At 32.6% G+C, this 21598-nt stretch overlaps 1 protein-coding gene across 1 annotated transcript in view; it reads left to right on the forward strand.

Moving 5' to 3' along the window:
- LOC100916977 (cytochrome P450 27C1) overlaps positions 1-12005 on the forward strand; it is a 38929-nt gene extending 26924 nt beyond the window's left edge. Inside the window, exons 8-9 of the mRNA XM_012544653.3 lie at positions 8030-8233; positions 9538-12005. Of these exons, the coding sequence (XP_012400107.1) occupies positions 8030-8233; positions 9538-9654 (321 nt within the window). The 3' untranslated portion in view covers positions 9655-12005. The remainder of the gene's footprint in view (positions 1-8029; positions 8234-9537) is intronic.
- The last annotated feature ends 9593 nt before the right edge of the window (positions 12006-21598 follow it).

Genomic DNA, 21598 nt, shown 5'->3' on the forward strand with positions numbered 1-21598 from the left:
TTGCACTTTGAAATAGTGTACAATTAAACTGTGAAGGAAATAAAAAATGCAGGTGGACAAAAATAGAGGGATTGGGAATTCTATGTAGTGGTTCACACTCATTTCCCAAGTTCTTTCACTGGGTATAGCTGGTTCAATTCAATACTGCTTTATTGGAACTGATTTGTTTCATCTCATTGTTGAAGAGGGCCACATCCATCAGAATTGATGCTCATATAGTATTGTTGATGAAGTATATAATGATCTCCTGGTCCTGCTCATTTCACTCAACATGAGTTCTTGTAAATCTCTCCAGGCCTTTCTGAAATCCTCCTGCTTGTCATTTCTTACAGAACAATAATATTCCATAACATTCATATACCACAGTTTACCCAACCATTCTCCAACTATGGGCATCCATTCATTTTCCAGTTTCTGGCCACTACAAAGAGATCTGCCACAAACATTTTTGCACATGTGGGTCCCTTTCCCTCTTTTAAGATTTCATTGGGATAAAAGCCCAATAGAAACACTGCTGGATCAAAGGGTATGCACAGCTTGATAACTTTCTGAGCATAGTTCCAAGTTGCTCTCCAGAATGGCTGGATGTATTCACAATTTCACCAACAATCAAATCCAACACATTTCTATACTGCATTGCTTAAAAGAGAGGTCACTAGTAGTTATTACTCAGGAAAAATTTATAAGCAAATGAGTAAATGCTTATTGATGTAAATTGATATGAAGTGGATTATAGTCTCTATTTAAATGTGGAATGTCAAGTAATTCACTACTTAGTGAAATTTAAATAGAAATATGATAAATTGAGCAGTGATTAAGCATTTTTAATGTGCTAAGCACTGTACTGAGGAAAAGGGATAGTCTACAAGAAGTTTGCATTCTGCTGGAGGAAGATACCAATAAAGGAGAGGTAGAAAAAAAGTGTTAGGTAGCCATAGAGGTGGCAGCATAGTATGGCTGGGGATGTCAGGGCTTGGTTCTAGACACAATGAGGTAGAAGCTCATCCATTAGACTTTGTCAACCTAAGGGCAGAGTTCCAAGTTCCAGTAGGAGGAGATAAAGGTGATGGCTGCAGTTCAGGTTGCATGGTATAGAGTTGATTAGAAAGGACAGATCATATTACAGTGTTTGTCCTTATTTTAATCTAAAACTTGTTTCCCCTTGATTTCCTGTCAATAGTCCTAGTTCTGTCCATTGGAGGGCCCACACAGTATAAGTCTGAGATTGTCCTTCAAACAGTACACATTTAACATGCTTAGATTTGAACTCAATAATTCAGGGGATCTGAGCAGTGAAGAATACAATTCTTTAACTTAAATTTTCTCTGCATTATCCCCCATTTTCTCCTTCCTTCAATCAGAGGAAAATGTATCCCTTTTTCTGTTATGAGTTCCACCCCTTTCCTTGTACTGTTGACTTTTGTACTCTCTGATGTAAAGGGAGTTTGCCCCTTTAGTCAGACCTCTCTCTAATCATCATTCTCTTTGGATTCCCCAGGACTGTTCCTGCTGCCCAGAAACATTCCCAAGTCTTCTCCCTCTTAAGGAAAAACCCTCTACTCAGACTAGCATTCTATATTTATTGATATAGTCTAAAGGGAACCAGGATTCGGAATTAGAAGATCTGGTTTCAGATCTTGCTCTGCTCCTTTTTTTTTTCCTGTGTAGTGCACTGGGCAAGTTCTTTAATTTATCTGGACCTCTGATTCCTCATCAGTAAAATGAGGTGGTCAGCTCTAAATCTATGACTTTGTGATCAAAATTCTTAGAAAAAACGACTATGCTCATTACTTCCATTTCCTCATCTTCTACATACTTCTTAGTCCCTTGTACTCTGGTTTCCAGTTCTACCCAATTCAATTTACTTTCTTCAAAGTTAGCAATAATTTCTTTATAGCTAAGACTAATGGATTTTTCTCAGACCTCATCCTTCTTGACTTCTGCATAGTGTTTGGCCCCTACTGCTGGTTAGTTTTTTCTTCTGGAGCATTTGTGATGCTACTTAGGCTTTTTCTTCTTAGGTAACCATTTTCATTTTCCACTAATGGATCATCTTCATTAGGCTGTATTTCTCCCTTTGTCTGGCCTCTGCCTTCATTTTAGGTCTCTCTTCTCTCCTTGCTTATCCTAGACTGTTACTGAAGCTTTCTAACTGGTTTCCAATATCTTAGTCTCTCATCTCTTCAATCCATGCTCCATCCAATCAACAAGCTTTTCTTAAATTTCTCCTATGTGCCAAGAACTATTTGAATCCTGGGAATACTAGTTCAAAGAATGAAATAATCTCTATACACAAGGAGCTTATATTTTAATGGAAGAGGCAAAAATAGATATATAAATATATGCAGTAAATAAATATAAAGTAAATACGAGCATATGCAAAATAGTTGAATACAAGGTAATTTGGAAGAGAATATTCTAGCTATTGTATAGATAAGAAAATGTAGAAGATAATACTTGAACTTTCTTTTATTGTATTTATTTGTTACATTTGAGTTTTAGGTTGTTTCCTTCCTTCCCTTCTAACCCCGTGCCAAAGAAAGCCATCATTTCACACACACATGTATATAATATGTGACATTGTACAGTACATAGTTCTACATATCATTTCTTTTTCTGGAGGTGAATAGCATTTTCCTTCATAGTTCCTTTGTAGTTTGTTGAAGTATTCACATGTATGTGTGTTTCTCTCAATATATGTATTATCATTCATATCTACTCTTCCAATAGTATTACTATATACAGCATTCTTTTGTTTCTGTTCATCTCACTATTCATTATTTTATGCAGGTCTTTCTATATTTTTCAAAAATTAACCTACTCATCATTTCTTACAGCATGGTAGTATTCTATCACAATGATATGCTACAGCTTATATAGCCATTCTTTAATTGATGGGCAGCCTCTCAACTTCCATTTTTCTATCACAAAGAGAATTGCTGTAAATATTTTAGAACATATAGGTTCTTTTCCTTTTTCCCTGTTCACCTTGGGAAACAGACTTAATAGTGGTATTAATATGATACATACAGTTTTATTTGGGCATAATTACTGATTGTTTTTTGAGCTGTTTTTTAAACAGGAGGAAAAAGAGGATTCTATGAAGAAGGATTATCCATTTGTACTATAGATTAGGAGACTTGTGGTAATTTTGAGTTTCTAAATGCAGTTCTTGGTCACAGGATAAGGTAAAGAACCAGACTTTTCTCTTTTAATCTTTCAAACCTCTGCAAAACAGAAACCAAAGATAAATTTCATCTGTAAACATAATTCAGGACATCTAGAATCCAAAAGAAATGCTGTGGAGATCCTGGTTCCATATTGTAGAGGTCTGCTTAGGCTAGGACAGATAGCCAGAGCATATTTACAGTACTCTAGATTATCACTGGGCTGAAAAGACACAAGAAGAGTTCTGAAGAGCATGGGGCTCTGAGCATACAGCCCAGATCCTACTCGACCTTGCAAATCTAATCTTATCTATAAATGATGGACGTTCAAAAATAAAGTAGCTAAAGCATTCTTAGAGTTTTTAAATGCTTTTTTCCACTAAAAAATAAATAATATGATATGATAATAATAAATGAATAAAAAATTTATTCATGTCGTTTTTAAGCCTCACCATTATTTCCTTCCCTTAGTATCCTTACTTTCTCATTCCAAAAGAGCCTTGTTCAGTAATATGTAGTATTTTTAAGACACAAAAAAGGGAAAAGAAAAAGTAGTAAATCAACATAAGTGATCAGTACATCAGAAAATGTTTGAAAATATGTGCTGTGTATGACACTCGTGGATCTGCCACTACTGCAAAGGGAAGTTGGAAATATCTTCTTGAATCTCTTCTTTGAGCCATGCTTGTTCTTTATAATGCTAAAACACTGACTTCTGATTTTGTTTTTTGTAATAGTTCTATTCATTTTCATTTTTATGGTCATTGTCTATATTGTTTTTTGGATGTACTTCACTCTGCATTGCTTCATATAGGCCTTTTCATTTATCTCTATATATATCATTCATCACTTCTCATAATACAGTGATATTCCATTATATTCATGTGCCACAGTCTGTTTTTACCACTGAGGTAATCCTTAGTGGATGGACATCTACTTGTTACCATTTGAACAGGAAAGCTGTCATAAATATAGTGGTATATATTGGGACTTTATTCTTATCAATGATCTTCTTGGAGTAAGCCTTGTAGTAGAGTCTCTGGGTCAGAGGACATGAACATTTTAGTTACTTTATTTGCTCATTATCTTTACTGTGCAGACCAAATTGTTTTCCAAAGTGGTTGATTCAGAGTTACACTTGTCTTTCCACAACTCCTTTAACAGTGATTCTCATCTTTTTGTCATCCTTGACAATTTGAGGCATGTGAAGTCAAACATTGGGGTTGTTTAGATTTACATTTATTGTATTACTAGTGATTTGGAGCATTTTTTCATGTGCTTGTTAATACTCTACAGATTTTTCTTTTGAGAACTGTTTGTTCATATCCTTTGACCTATTTCCCCTATTGGGGAATGACTTTTGGTGTTACATATATTCTACATGCCATCTTGCTCTTTTTTCATAAGTTCAACAATTTAGATTGTTCATCATTGCATAAGTTAAGCCCTTAATTCTAAATTTAAAAAAAAAAAGTTGTTTTGGGAGTACTGGTTATATCAAGCTGTAAAACTATGTGGTATTGGCCCAGTGACAGATCTGGCATCTGTCATGGGAAGACTAGATTAGCTGAGTTAGAAGTCTCATTACTAGATTAGACACAAGGTGATGAATACTTTTTAGTGATAGCAATTCAGGAAACCACCTACCAAGGCATAAAGGAGATGCATTTGGAATAGATGCAAAAAAAATCTGCATTGATGAATTTACAAAGAAATGTTTCATTAATGTCTTTTATCTTTGTATTAGTTATTTATACAGAGAAATTCTTCATTCTTCCTGTTGATTCCTCCCTTGTGACAAAGGAAAATAATTAAGCAATAACATCAGTAACTAAATCCAAATCTATAAGACATTCTGTAATATTCTATGTGAGTAGTACCCCATTTCTCTCTTATGAGAATCAAAGCAGGTTTCATGATAAATTCTCCAACAACTTACTGGTGTTGGTGTTGATTTTGATTTTTTCAGTTACTCAAAATCTATTTTCCTTTTATGCATCTTATTTATATTTTTGTAATTATTGGATGACTGAGAAAGCAGTTTCCTCAACTGTGAAACAATAATGATAATAATAGCACTTATCTCTCAGGGTTGTTGTGAGGATCAAATGAGATCATTTTTGTAGTGCTTAGCATACTCATAGTGTCTGGTATGTGGTAGGTGTTTCCTTCCATTTCTCTTTTAACCTTTTTTTCTTTTTTATTTCCAACTTAAATAATATTCTTCATGATATGAAAAATAGAAATGCAAAAGAAGTTAAATAATTCTGCTTTAGCTGATATCCATTAACAATCATCCATCTTCTTTTAGCAGTGTTCCTATTCATTATTTCTTCCTTTCCTTATCTTCAACATAACTTGAAAAGCACAGTTCTTTGTTCCTAGCAATTTTTTGCAAGTCTTAACTCACTTGGGGATTTTTGTCTTCTTAATATAACTTTTAAAGGCATTTTATGTTCTTACTTTGTTACAGTTATTTTGAATGGAATTTCTTTTTCTAGGTCTTCTTGTTGGGTTTTGTTAGTAACAGGATGTTGTTGATTTATGTGGTTTTTGTTGTTGTTGTTGTTGTTTGTTTGTTTATTCGGCAACTTTGCTGAAGTTATTGCTTTACTTTTTAATGATAGTTCTTTAAGGTTTTCCTCAATAAAACTCATATTTTTATATCCCTTCATATGCATCACTTCATACGCAAGTATCACAGCACCTAAATACTTAAAGGAAAAGTGAATTGGAAGAATAGATAGTAAAACTATAAAAGTAGGGACTCTCACTCTACCCTTTTGGATCTAGGTAAATCTAACCAAAGTATAAAAAGGGGGGAAAAGGATCTAAATAATAAATTTATAGGAAAATTAAACATTGATAGAGCTCTGGAAGTTACTAAATAGGAATAGAAAATAGTTTACTTATTGCTAATCTGTTTATAGCACCTACTATGACTGATAAGTAGAATGTGATATAAATTTATTTCCCCTTGAAATGTTAATTGAGCATGGTTCTCAGCTTCATTACCTTGAGTAGCCTGACACCAGCTGTTTGAACACAGTACTTTTACAAAAATTGATCACATAATGGAACATAAAAAATACCAAAAATATGGAAAATTAGAAATACTAAATACATTATTTAGTAGTTTCAGTACAGTAAAAGTTATATTCAATAAAATCTCCTTAAAGGAAAAATTAAAAAGTAATTGTTGACAATGTAGCATAGTTCTAAAAACTGATTAGTGAAAAAACAAATTATAGAAAAATTAAAAATTTTTATCAAGAAAATGTATCCAACACTGTCTTTGTTTAATAGTCTAGAAAGCATAAAAATAAATGACAGGTTTTTCCATGAAATAGTAATATTTATTTTTAAAAAGATTAACATTATATGTAATGGAGAAAAGTTACAGGTCTTTCCAAAATTTCAGAGATAAAGCAAGGATCCCCATCATCATCACTGTTATTAGAGGCATTCCTAGGAATGCTGCTGTATTAATAAGATAAGAAAAAAACATTGGGAGAGTAAGCATAGGCAGAGAAGAAACAAAATTATTGTTTTTTGCCAGTGATATGATGATTTATTGAGAAAACCTTAAAGGACTATCCAAAAATTAATTGAAACAATAAATTCAGCAGAGTTGTAGGGTACAAAAATATAATACACATAAATCATCAACATTCTGTATAATTACTGACAAAACCAACAAGAAGAGCTAGAAAGGGAACTCTCACTCAAACTAATTATAGTAGTTGTAAGATATTTGAAAGTGTGTCTATTTAGATATGCCAGAAATTATTTGCATACAAAAATAAAGTCCTCTTTGGCAAAATTGACAAAAATGGAAAATGATAATTATTAGAGAGGTTATCAGAAAATGGGTGCATTGATAAACTGGTATGAATTGGTCCAGCTATTCTAGAAAGCATTTTGGAGCTCTTCTCCAAAAGTTACTAAATGGTACATATTGTTTGACTTAGCTATATTATTACTAGACTGATATCACAAAAAGAACAAAGATGGAGTAAAAGGACATTGTGTAGAAAACTATAACAGCTTTCTTTGGATAGTGGCCAAAATTAGAAAATTAAGAGAGTGCTCTCCTACTGGGGAAGAACTAAACAAATTAAAATAAACTAAACAAAATATAATAAACAAATAATATAATAAAAATATAATATAATAAATAATATATTAAAAACAAATAATAATATTAATATAATGGAATATTTGCAGCAGAAGAGTTTGAGTTTGTATTTGTCTGATGAGCCACAGTCAGACACACTATAACTTGACTAACATAATGATATCATTTTGATCCTCTTTGAGAACAAAGGACAATAACACACACATAACCATAATTATGTTGAAATGGACCATTTCAGAGAAAATTAGGAAGTCCTCTATGAACTGATGCAGAATGAGCATAATGAGGAGAGTAAATTATACAATAACTGTTTCCATGGAATAGTAGCTCTAAGATTTTAGACCTCATGGTAAGCCATGAATTCAGAATACTAAAGATGAAACATGACACCCTTCTCCTGCCAGAAAGGTGATAAAACACAGAATGAGACAATCATTTTTGTATATGGATAATGTAGGAATTTTTTTTGCTGGACTAAATATATTTTAAAAATGTTTTTCCATTTTTCAATTTGGAAGAGATCATAAGAAGGAGAGATAATAGGTGCTTTTAAAAATTACCATTTTTTTAAAAAAAAGACACAAACATATCCTTGTTTAGAATTATAATATGGTTTCATGGGTTATTTTCTGGGTAAGATGTCTTTGTAGTGACTGTTTAATATTTTTCACTTAACTCAGCTTTTACATGCCACAATTCTTTTCTGTTGTAAATGGTTTCTCAGACTCAATTGGCTTTATGTCATTATGCTACATCTTATGAAGAAGAAAATTTCCCAATGGCAAAGGACTTCAAACCTGAGCGCTGGCTGAGGAAAGGAAATATGGACAGAGTAGACAACTTTGGTTCCATCCCGTTTGGTTATGGCCTCCGTAGCTGTATAGGAAGGAGAATCGCAGAGCTAGAAATTCACCTTGTAATGATACAGGTAAGCGATGCTTATTCCAAGACTTTGTAATTTGATCTCTTTCACTCTGCTGAATTGAATTATGTTTTGTCAAAAGTATGTTTTAGGTTAAAAAGGAAAAATAATTTTGAAAACTTGAAAATATTACTTTAAATGAGAAATTCTTAATTTTTTTATATGTGGATCCCTTTGGCAGTCTGATCACTTCTCAGAATCAAGTCAGCATCATTTCTAAGAATAATATAATATTTTAAAATATATAAAATAAAATATATAGTATTACAGAAGAAACCAATAATATTGAAATATAGTCATCAAAATATTTGAAAAACAACTTCACAAGTTCTAGATTAACAAGTTCTCCTAAATCATCTTATGCTAAAAAATAAATCCCTGTGTTATCTGCTGTGATGTAAAAGAAAATATATATTATATTTTGATCTTTTCATTTTAAAGTTCTCTCTCTTTCTTTTTCTTTCTCTTTTTTGGATGAAATTTCAATTGCTGGGTATAGGTGTTTAAAAACCAGCGATCTTAAATTTGGATATCACATACATTGCTTTCCATTTGAGTATGCAAGAGTTTTAAATTAATAACTTCTTTTGTTCTTTGGGCAAGGAAATATCGGTCATATTTACAAGTTCATTTCTCAGATGAAGAACATAGTATACATTCTCTAAAATAAACATATATTATAAGGAAGTTTTTATTTCTTACTTCCAATTTGAATTCCCAGTATGTTAGATACTGATATAAAACTCCAAGTGGAAGGGTCAAAGATGGAGCTTTCATAACGAATACTAAAATTTAAGCCTTTAAAATTTTTGGCTTTTCAGTTGTGACCTCTACTAATGCTCATGAGATCACAGGAATATAGACTTAGAGTTGGAAAAGACCTTGGAGGTATGTGGATATCTCCTTCCCCCAGCATTTTATATGAGGAAAACTGGGGCCCAGAATGCCCAGGTAACCTGCCCAAGATCACACAGGTGGGGAAGGAGAGCTGAGATCCAAGATCAGGTCCCCCAGATCCTTGTGTTCCTCAGCTCTGCCTTGGGGCCAAGGTGTTGCACAATAAATGTGGATGAACTTACTGGCTCTTCCATGAATTATTTAGACTAGTGTTCAGGAGTGAATGTTCTTTTTTCAAATGAATAGACTTCACAGATTTAGTATTTCTCCAGAAGCTAAACTTAATTTTCTTCAAAATTATCATTACTTTGGTTCCTTGGAATTGACAACAATGAAATATTCATTCCGTAGGGAAACTGCATTTTTTTACTTTAGAGAGTTAGAATGCTCATTATCTCTCTTTTTCTTTTTAGCTGCTTCAACATTTTGAGATCAAAACTTCTCCTCTAACTAAAACAGTTCATGCTAAAACACATGGGCTTCTGACACCTGGAGAGTCCATCAATGTACGATTTGTTACCCGAAAATGAGACTTAATTTTTTTAGGTGGCTTTAGCAGACCCAGAATGGAAACTGGTTTATGTCTCCCTGATGTAAGCCAAGGGGCTCTTTTTGTAAAACTGATCAGTTGTGGAGAATAAGAAAAAGGATCATTTCCAGAAGAGACTGCTTGATTATAGAAAGACCTACAACTTTCTATTCTTTGCACAAAAGAGAACTATGAGTGTTTATATGGCATGATGTAAAAGAAAATTAATATTTTACCTTTTCATTTAAAAAAGCTCTTTTTTCCCTATTTGAAACATCTATTGCTGGCAATAGATGTTCAAGAACCAGTGGCATTAAATTGGGATGTCACCTATATTGTCTTCCTTTTGAGTATGTAAGAGTATTTAATTAACAGTAATTTTTGGTCAAAGAAATGTTGGTTGTATTTGTATTTGCACGTTCATTTCTCAAGTGGAAAATGCAGAGTATATAAACTAACATTGACCAAGACTATATATTAGCAGGAAATTTCTATTTTTTTTTTTCCAATTTGAAGTGGATGTGTTGGGTGCTAATTTATAGCAATATAAGTTAGAGAAGAAAAAGTCAAATATTATCATATCTTCAAGTTCCAGTTTTGATATCTCTAAAATGAATTTGTAAAACTGAAAAAAAAAAACAACCTAGAATCTTATTCTCAGTTCTATTTTTATTGAACTTAGACATAAATCCTTGTTAAAAAGAAAAAGAAAGAACAATATGATCTGGGCAAACATTAGAAACATGTTTTAAGGAACAGATAAACAAGGTAGAATTTCTTATTGAGTTTTAAGTCCTGACCTGGAAATTCAAGAAAACTAAAAAATTAATATCAGCCGGTGAAATTGCTTTAAGTTGAGGAAATGTCATCAAAATGTAATCACAATGAAAAATTGTGTTAGCTCTAGAAGCTCTGGAATCTTTTCTTTTTACATTATAAACAGATCAGCTAATAAAATAAAAACTTCTAATTTAGAATTTTGAGCTGGAAATGCCCTTACAGAATAGTTGGTCCAAATCCCTCGTACTAAGAAAACTGTAGGCCAAGAGAAGTTAAATATCAAATCATTTTAAATGTAAGGACCTCAGAAGTTCCTCATTAGAGCTGAAACAAAAGCAATCTGTATGCCCTAGGCAGAGCTTATAAATTATGTCCCTTGTGTTTTATTATCTCCCTGAAATTTTGGGCCTGTATTCTAACACCTGTGTAATAATTCCTCATGTTTTTGGAGCTGAAAGAACCTTAGAAAACGGGTAGTCAAATCTCTGTATTTTTCGGATGAAGAGGCTGAGATCCAGAAAAGGGAAATGTCTTGCTCAGACAGAACTCAATAGCTTAAGAGCATGGATTAGAGCCAAATCTCCTTGCTCAATCAGGTGCTCTTACTTGTCAAAGACAGTAGAATTTCTTGCCATTGGCATTTTAATTCAGCAACAATTCACAACTTGGAGCTGGACGAAGTGATTGGCCTCGGGGGAAATAGTTTAAATAACGTGGTGCCAGCCCTCAAGAAGCTTATGATCTAATGGGAAGAGAAGACAAAAATGGGAAGAGGTAATAGCTTTGTAGGGAAAGTATATTAGAGAGTTGTAGAACTAAGTGTTAACCTGATTTCTAAGAGAATCTTAGCTGTCAACTCTAGGAGAAATCAGGAAAATTTTCATGGGGAAAAGTATACTGGAACTGGGTTTTAAAAAGATGTATAGGAACAAGTAATGTTTATCAGTCCATCTCCCCTTCTCAGAGCATGTTCAGAAATTCCTTACTTTGCCCACTCCTCTTCCTGATTTTGCTGCTAATTATCTTTATTCATGCCCATGTATTATGTCCCTTCAATAGAAAAGACTTGGATATCTATGAATGGGGAGCCTATGGTTATCTTCTGCCAAGTTGCCTGCCATGACTATCACTGATAGCTAGCAAAGAGTCTCCTTCATACTAGAAGACTGATTTTTATAATGGGTTCTTTAGTTTGTCATTAATTTCTAATTCCATTCATCTCAGTATATCTTTTAATGTTATTTTTACTCAAAAAATCCTTCTAATTAACATACTGTGGAATCTTTTTTTCATCTTCATAAAGTTAGACTTCAAAATGATTCATGAATAAAACCAGCATTAACTTCCATTTCATACTGTCTTTGTTTTGCAGATAGTATTGAAACCTAAACCTGGCAATTACAAATTAGGTTTATGTGAACTGTGTAAAAATGTATAAATGTGAAAGTATGTCATATTAACTGACCAAGTATTGGAATGTTTTTGAAGCAGTGGTTTGTACATTGTTGTTCGTAAAATTCACAAAAATATTCTCTTAGAAAAAGAAATTAAACATTAAGAATAATGATCAAACTGGAAATGGCCTCTTAATTCTTTATTGTTATAGCACAGAACAATGAGTAATCTGAATTTTGTAAAATGAACTTAGAGTCCTTTTGTGATTCAGCGGTATTATTTACAAACTAGCAAAATTGGTTACAAATGAACAGTAAGTTACCCATCTCTTTTATTTCATAAAATACCTTGATATGGCCACCATGCTGGGACCTCGGGAGCAGAAAAGCAAACTAGGTCCAGGATTTTGACAAGACAGGAGGTAGAGCTGGTGAATTAAGATATAGCCAAATTTAGTCCTGAAATTTAAACAGACAGGCAACAGACATGTCCAGACATGTAAGCAGAATCGAGACTTTAGAAGGTTAAGCAAAAAAGAATCAGGAATCCAGACTAAGAGTGGAGAACATTAAATCTCCTTCCAGACATTCCTACTGACAAGACCAAAGCTAGATAAAAATGTTGAAATATAAACAGAAATTAAGTGAAATAGAAAAAAGGTAACTACAAATGAGAAATTAGAAGGTACTAAACAAGGATGAAGAGTTTATGTTCTATTAGGGGAAGATTATGCAAGTGTCTCTTCAAAATCCTAATATCAAAAGTTATAGGGGGGGGGCAGCTAGGTGATGCAGTGGATAGAGCACCAGCCCTGGCCAGGAGGACCTGAGTTCAAATATGATCTCAGACACTTAACACTTCCTAGCTCTGTGACCCTGGGCAAGTCACTTAACCCCAAATGCCTCAGGAAAAAACATTAATTAATTAATTTAAAAAGAGTTATAGAGGGAATTAAATAAGACAAATTTGTCCTGAATTGAATTTGTCAAGGTTGGTCATTTTAAAAGAAGAAAAGGAGGAGAAAACGAATACACTAGGAGGAAAATGGGTGAAGAATAGGGGAAATCATTTCACATAATCAAGAAGTACAAATAAAACATTCCAACAATAAGGAAGGGTAGAGGGAATGTGTACCACTTGAACCTATTTTTCATCTGAACTGGTCAAAAAAAGGAAGAATATACACACACAGTTGCCAAAATACATTTAACTCAACAGGGAGACCAGGAGTAAAAGCGAAGAGGGTAACAATAAAGAGAGCAGATTATTGAAAAGATTTGTCATATGTAAAATATACTAACAGGAAGAATATATTTTGAAGCAGAGTTCAAAGGAAAAGAAAAAATAAGTTGTTCTTGGGCTCTGGTTGAGGGAAAGAAAAGAGATACAAGGGGGTAGAATCAGAATGGAACAAGCACAGAGTACTGATGCTGACCATACTCTTCAACATCCTCTTTATAATGATAGGATGAGAAAAAAATGAAAAATTATAGAAAAATAAAGTGGAAGTTCCACTTGTTCAGTAATGAAGAGAATCAGCTACGCCCAGAGAGAGAACTATGGGAAACGAGTGTGGACCACAACAGAGCATTTCTACTCTCTCTCTTATTGTGTGCTTTCATTTTTGTTTTCCTTCTCAGGTTTTTTTTATTTTCTTTCTAGATCCGATTTTTCTTGTACAGCAAGATAAATATATAAATATGTATATATATATATATATATATTGTATTTAACATATATTTTAACATATTTAACATGTATTGGTCTACCTGCCATCTAGGGGAGAGGTAGAGAAGGGGAAAAGTTGGAATAGGTGGTTTTGCAAGGGTCAATGCTGAAAAATTACCCATGCACCCATGCATATATTTTATAAATAAAAAGCTATAATAATAGAAAAAATCTTAATTGATAAAATAAAAAGTTATTATCAACTGACTGATTTTGCCTATAAAAAATGAATGTGCATGTAAAACCTAAAAACAAATAAACAAATAAATAAATAAAATTTTACATTTCAAGAAAAAAAAGAAAAGAAAAATAAAGTGGAGGAAAAAATTAAGTATTATAACTGCACATGTGAACAGGAAGAACTCATCCACAATATGGAAGAAAATAGTTAAATGGATGAGAAAATGGAATCCAGCAATATGTTGTTTACAAGAAATATGAAACAACGATTCAAAATCAAGGGACTAGAGCAAACTCTATTGTTGAGTTCAGCTGAGGTAAAAAAAAAAAAAAGGCAGAGGTAGTAAACATTATCTCAGGGCATTAGCAAAAATAGGGTTACTTAAAGAAACAATCTTTGTATAACCTATATCACATCACTTGTTATCTTGGGGAGGAAGGAGAAAAAAGAAGGAAGAAAGAAGAAAAATTAGAACTCAAAACCTTACAAAAATGAATGGTGAAAATCATCTTTATATTTAATTGGAAAAATAATGTATTATTAAAATAAAATTAAAAAAAGATAAGCAGGGAAACTGAATTGTACTGAAAGGTATTATAGAAAACGAATTCATAATAATATAATATATATACCAAGTAGGATAGCATCTAATTATCTAAAAGAAAAGTTAAATATGTTATATGGAGAAACTGGCGATAAAATTATAATATTAGTATACTCTTTCAGACCTAGGCAAATATAACTAAAAATTGAAAAAGTTGAGGACATGAATAGAATTTTTGAAAAGCTGGATATGATAGATGCCTGATGTCTATTAAATGGAAATGGAAAGGATTATGTATATTTTTCTGCTCTCCATACTTTTCAATTTTATAAAAATTGACCATATATTGGGGCTTAACAATCTCACAAACAAATATAGAAAAGCAGAAAAATTAAATACATCTGGGTACCATGCAATAAAAATCATATTTTTAAAAAGCAACTGAGAAATGGTTAATATTTATTGGAGATTAATTTAATCCTAAAGAATGGATGGATCAAATATTAAGTCATAGAAACAATAAATAATTTCATTAAAGATAACAATAACACTGAGTCAACAATAACAATAACTTTGAGACAACATATCAAAATTTGAGATGTCACCAAAGTGGTCCTAAGAGGCAAATTTATCTCTAAACACTTCATCAGCAAAAAATGGTAAGAAATCAACAAATTGAGTGTGCAATTAAAACTAAAAGATCCTAGAAGACAAAATTTTAATTAAATGACGTGATAGAAATCCTGAAGATCAAGAGATTAATAAAATGGAAAGAAAATAAAAACCACACTAAAGTAATAAAATTAAGAAATTAGTTTTTTAAAATAAATCATTAGCTAATTTAGTTTTTCAAAGTAAGCGGAAAATCAAATTACCAGTATCAAAATTTTTAAAGATAAATTCACAACAACAAAAATAAGAAATAAAGGAAATTAGAAATAATTTTGCCTAATTACATATCAATAACAAAACTAAATTGATTATTATTTATAAAAATATAAAGTGCTTCAGATAAACAAAATAAGAAATAGATAATTAATTTCAGAAATAGAAACTTAAAAGTCATAAATGAGCTTGCAAAAGGGGAAAACAACCCAATACTTAATGAATTTACAAATTCTATGAAGCAATCAAAGCCAATTAATTTCAGTGTAAGCCGTTTGAAAAAATAGAAAAAGCATTTTTTTTCCTTTTTTGACCTGATTTTTCTTGTGCAGCATGATAATTGTAGAAATATGTATAGAAGAATTACACATTTAAAATGTATTGGATTAATTGTCATCTAGGGAAGGAGGTGGAGAAAGGGAGGGAAAAAAACTTATAACACAAGGTTTTGCAAGGGTGAATGTTGAAAACTATATGTTTTGAAAATAAAAAGCTTTTTAAAAAATAGAAAACATTTCTATCAAATTCCTTCTATGATACAAACATGATCTTTCTAAAAATTTATTTTATTTTGTTGCAGTTTAGGTTTTAAATTCTCTGTGTGTGTGTTTGTCTCTCTTTATTCCTCTTCTTTCCTGGCTTTCCACCTCGTATTAGAGAAGACCAACATTTGACTATAAATATATGTAAAATCATATTATTTGTACTTCTATTTATCAATTTTTTTTCCTCTGTAGGTAGATGGCATCTTTCTTTTTAGGTCCTTTATAGTTGACTTGAATATCTATAGTATTTAGAATAATTTGGTTGTTCATGATTGTTCAAACAATATTGCTGCTGCTATATACAATGTTCATTTTGGTTCTTTCACTTTTTATATTCCATCCCAATTATATACTATAACTTGTTTAGCCAATCCTTAAATGTTAGGTATTCCTGCAATTTCCAATTCTTTGCCATCACAAAGAGGACAACCCAAATTTTCAAAAGATTACTTTATCATTTTATATTTTATCGATCTAGGAAAGTAATAAAATCTTCTGGAGGAAGGAAAATCAAGAATCTCAAGGGAAATAATGAAAAAGAAAGGGTGGGGAAGAGCCTAGCAGTAACAGATCTCAAATTATACTATGAAGCAGTAATTTCCAAAATGTTTTAATTCTGTTTAAGAAATAGAGGGTTAAGGTGGGTAACATTTGCTTGGTTGTGAATGATTTTTAAAAATTATTTTGCTTTATCCTGCATATTTCATTTTTATCTTGATTTTTGGTGCTATTGATGAGTGGTGGCCTCCAAAGTAGAGGAGATAGAGCTTGAGGATCCCTGAGGCACAGAGTAGGAGTCCTGCTTTTGCGGGTATAAGAGAAGTACTGGGTCTTTTGCAACCTCTAAAATCAGAAAATATTTAAAATTAGGCAGAATTAAATTTAAAAAGAAAAAGAAAAAAAAAAAGACAAAAAGTGAGCTTCCTCTCACAGAAAGAAAATGAGCTTCCAGAACTGAGGAATTCTACCAAAAGGGATTAGGGATTTAGAATTATCTGGAAGAAAAAGCCTGTAAAGATTTACATGAATTGATGCTTAGTGAAGTAAGCAGAACCAAGAGAACTTTGTACATAGTAACAAAATTATATGATGATCAACTGTGACAGATTTGGCTCTTCTCAACAATGTGGTGAATCAAGGCAATTCCAATGGATTTGGGATGGAGTGAGTCCCATGTATCCAGAAAAAGAGCTATGGAGACTGAATGTGGATTAAAACACAGTATTTTTACCTTTTGCTGTTTTTTTTTCTTCAGTTTTTTATTCCCTTTTGATCTGATTTTTCTTTTGCAGCATGACAGATAATGGAAATATGTTTATAAAAATTGCACATGTTTAGTTTATATCAGAATGCTTGCTGTCTTGGGAATGGAAGAGGGGAGAGGAGGAGAAAAATTTGGAACACAGAGTTTTACAAAGGTGAATGCTGAAAACTATCTTTGCATGTATTTGGAAAAATAATATGCTTTTAAAAACAGAATTATCTGGAATTCATCTTCTCTCCCTCTGATAAGAAAATAACATATTAGGTGAAAATTTCTCCGCACATAGAGAAGCCCATATATTTCCCTAATAGATTCCTTACCAATTCATAGGACAATTCAGATGGAAGACTGAATGAGTTCTTGTAACATATAGGGTACCCCAATTTTCTCTAATGGATCTCCACAAAACTGTAGAGTTTACCAAATAAAGAACAAAATTCACAATATGACAAATGGGCTAACTCAGAAAGAAAGTAAACAAACTCAGATGTGTCCCAAACAAATGTGGAACTTCCAAAAAATCATTAGACACTGAATGGGATTGATTGGGTGAAGTATTTGTCAGCATTGATTACATCCTTTTAGTCTATCCAATGAGAAGGCTCAAATCTTTTCCTTTTAAACCCTGGAGAAATCCGGAAGCAAGTCAGGTTCCAGAAGCACATGGTGGGAGTTGGGATGACTCCCAGGTGTGTGAATGGGCCTCTCCCTGCAGGGATTAAATAAATGTTTTCTCTTTGTACCTGATGATGTCTCTGATTCGTTAATTGGATTGAGAAGAGGGTCTTGCACCCAGCCCATCCCACATAAAAACCATATTATGTTAAAATCAGTTCTTTAGGTCCCAGGCAAGTTACCCAACATGTTGATTCCCCAGGGTAACATTATCATGAACTTTCACATGTAGGCTCTTTAAAATTTTCTTACCCCAAATTGAATTAATAAGGAAGAACTCCCTTTTTGGAATAATGTGGGTAGAATAGAGGATAAATATAACAAAAATAGGATAAAGTTGAATGGGTAAGTAGAATCTGTTTTACTGAGTTTTGACTCTGAATAAACATATGATTTGATATGATCTATTATGTAACATAAAACACAAATACACATTGTATTTTCCATTAAATGTAACATTCCTTGGGCAGCAACCAAGTAGCTGATGTGTTACATATGGGATGGTAAAGATTACTCTTTTCCATAGAATCACAACTGAAAATAAAAAAATTCCTTTTCCTTAGTAACTTATCAGAAATTGCTCTGCATATCAATGAACTGACAAGTTTAGATGTGAAAATCTACTTTCTTTTAGGACTTATTATGTGTGATTCCCATCTCCTTTTCCTACCATTTTCCTAAAAGAAAGTCTCTAATGTGTCTCAGCAGCCTTCTCACTTTGGAAGATCCCTCCACTCAGGGGTAAATATTTAATATCTAGCTCTCTGGGAGAAAAAAGTGTCATACTTTTATAAATTTAAGATTTTTAAAATTACTTACTTAAGTTTATCTAATTGATAAAAGCCTTGATTTCCTGTTTCATGGTGTAAATGCCCATGCTGAAAATTTAATAAGATCTCATAAGTTGTTCCAAGTTCTGCCTCCACCTCTATGGCCCAGTCTTCCACTTGGTGAATTCTTATTGGAACCTCTATTTTGAGGAAATACTCAAGCCAGCCATGTTCATTCCTTCTCTTCTGGCTTCATATCTGATCCTTATTTCACTATGCTCCTGTCTACATTCTTTTCTCCCTCCCCTTTTCAGCTCCCTTTTATACAGAATTACTTTCCCTGTTATAAGGTGAGCTCCTTGTGTTCAGGGACTGTCTTTTTATTTGTATTTTCAGAGTTTAACACAGTATCTGACACATAGTAAGTACTTAATAAGTATTTGTCAACTTAACTGAATTTAAGGTTTGTAGTAAGAATAGACTTTTGGTGACAACTTTTGAGTATTTTAAGTACTATCTTGCAGTATTTGCTTGAAGGGATTCCAAATTAATCTTGAGAGAAGCACTTCTCTCTTTGGAGGCCTACATTCCCTCTCTCCATCCCTTCCTATTCTTTTCTAAAACATTCATATGTGCTATTTTCCCCTGTGACAAAGACCACCACCAGTTTTTCATAGAAGAGACCCTTTGAATAATGAACAAATCTTGACCAGGAGGCTTTGAAGGGAAAAGTTCTAAAAATTCCCTGTGCCATATGCCACTTAGCAATAAATCTTGCTTAATAAAATTTTAATACTTCATTTGGATACATCTGAGTGTGCATCCTGAAATCATATTTCTCATTCCTAGAGGGCACTTTATAATAAAGTCTGGAATATTCCAACCATTGTATTGCATTAAAAATATTATTTGAATTTGTTTTATAAAAAGGCTCTAATCTGATTGTTGCATAATGTATAAAACTAATCTTGGTTTTCATTTTCAAGTTCTCAGCTGAAAGGTTATTTCTGTCTTTGATGTACCACCTTGGTAGGTGTAGAAATGTTTTAGCAACTGTAATGAGTAGAAATCCTCATGGGAAAAATTTATAATTACATCGGTAAGTATTAGAAATAAATGCAAATATACAGAGCTCTAACTAGGAATTTTTGCATCTAGAATAAGGGGCACAAGACTTGCCCTCATTCTCAGAGATAGAGTAGGGCACTGCCCTGTAATTGGGAAGCACAGACCCTGAATGGTGTACAGCAAGTACCTTCTTATTTTGATGAATCATTTTCATTAATGAGATGCTAAACTTGGCTATTTTTCCATTACTGGCTGTCTTTGAGCACTATCAGTGAATACTCAGTTAAATAGTTTGGGGCAAATCCCTCTTTGCCTAGCTCTGATTATGGTTCTGCAAATGCATTACAATTCTAGAATTACATTAATATGGAGTAGAATGTTGGTATTTATTAAAGTTTGGGATTATATTGTTCTGAACAAATCTGGAGTTTAAACAACATTAGAGATTAACTAGTCCCATTTTATAGACTGGGAAACTAAGGCTGCAGAGAGTTAGTGACTTGCTTAAGGTCTCTATGTCTTTCTGTGTGTGTGTGTGTGTGTGTGTGTGTGTGTGTGTGTCTGTTTCTCTCTTTGCCTCTCTCTGTCTGTCTGTCTCATGCCATAATTCGTAAGTGTACATTTGGATTAGGCATAGTCTGGCACAGGAAACTCCAAGATAAAATAATTCCTTCTACCAATGCAGATCAGCATTGTTTTTGCAATTTATACTCTTGATTGCCTAAAGTACTGTCCTCAGGTTTTTTTGGTCTCAGAACATCTTTATACTTTAAAAAATTATTAAAGAACCCCAAAGCGCTTTTGTTTATGTGGGTTATATTTGTTGATATTCTCTAAATTAAAAAATTAAAATGGAAATTTTAAAAATATTTATTATTAAAAATTTATTTTTGAAATATTGCAAATAAACCCATTATATTAACATGAGTAACTTTTTTTTTCCTGAGGCAATTGGGGTTAAGTGATTTAAGGGTCACACAGCCAGGAAGTGTTAAGCGTCTGAGGCCAATTTGAGCTCAGCCCTCCTGACTTCAGAGCTGGTGCTCCATCTACTACACCAACTAGGTACCCTTTCCCCCCAATGAATAACTTCTTTATGAAAAATAACTATATTTTCTAAAACAAATTATTTTTATAATGATAAATTCTGATGGACATGGCTCTCTTCAATAATGAGATGATTCAGACCAGTTCCAATGATCTTGTGATGAAGAAACTCAAAGAGAGAGATCTGTGGGAGTGTGGTTCACAACATAACATTTTCATTCTTTTTGTTGTTGTTTGCTTGCATTTTATTTTCTTTCTCATTTTTTCTGTTTCGATTTTATTTTTTTCTTGTACAGCAAAAGAATTATATAAATATGTATGCATATATTGGATTTAACATATATTTCTATCATGTTTAACATATATTGGGCTACTTGCCATTTAGGGGAGGAGGTGGAGAAAGTGGGGGGAAATTGGAACACAAAGTTTTGCAAGGGTTAATGTCAAAGCATTATCCATTCATGTGTTTTGAAAAATAAAAAGCTTTAATAAAAATAAGTGCTTTTTCAAAAAAAATCACAAATTTTTGAGAATCAATGCATATGAAATCATACAAATTCATTTGTATAAACACAAATTCACATTTGTCATAACACAGATGGCAAAGGACAAACTAAAACCAGAAAATTAAGTTGGCCACATTTGGACACAGTTGTATCATATATGATAAAATTCTTTTTAAAAATAATGAATGACCAGTTTCCATTCAATGTCATAGGGTGCTGTAGCATCTGTACTTGCTTTCTCCCTATTTTTAAAAATATGGCTGGTAATTGTTTTGGTGATAACAAGCCCTTCAGGATGCTTTGTTGACCACTATAGTATGCAATATTCCTAACCATATCCATGGTTCCTATAATTAAATTCATTAGTAATATGTTTCCCATAGCCATGATAGTTTTGATCCCTGGTTATAATTTGCATATGATTCATCATAAAAGTTATTAAAATCCTGTGTCCACTTTTGGTCATGACCTTAACCATGATCCCTAGTAACATCTCATCAACTAGCTTCAGTACCCAGTTGCTGTTGTTACCTGCTGTATACCTCTTTGGGTTGTGT

The sequence above is a fragment of the Sarcophilus harrisii genome, chromosome 3, assembly GCF_902635505.1.
Source record: "Sarcophilus harrisii chromosome 3, mSarHar1.11, whole genome shotgun sequence".
Taxonomy (NCBI): Eukaryota; Metazoa; Chordata; class Mammalia; order Dasyuromorphia; family Dasyuridae; genus Sarcophilus; species Sarcophilus harrisii.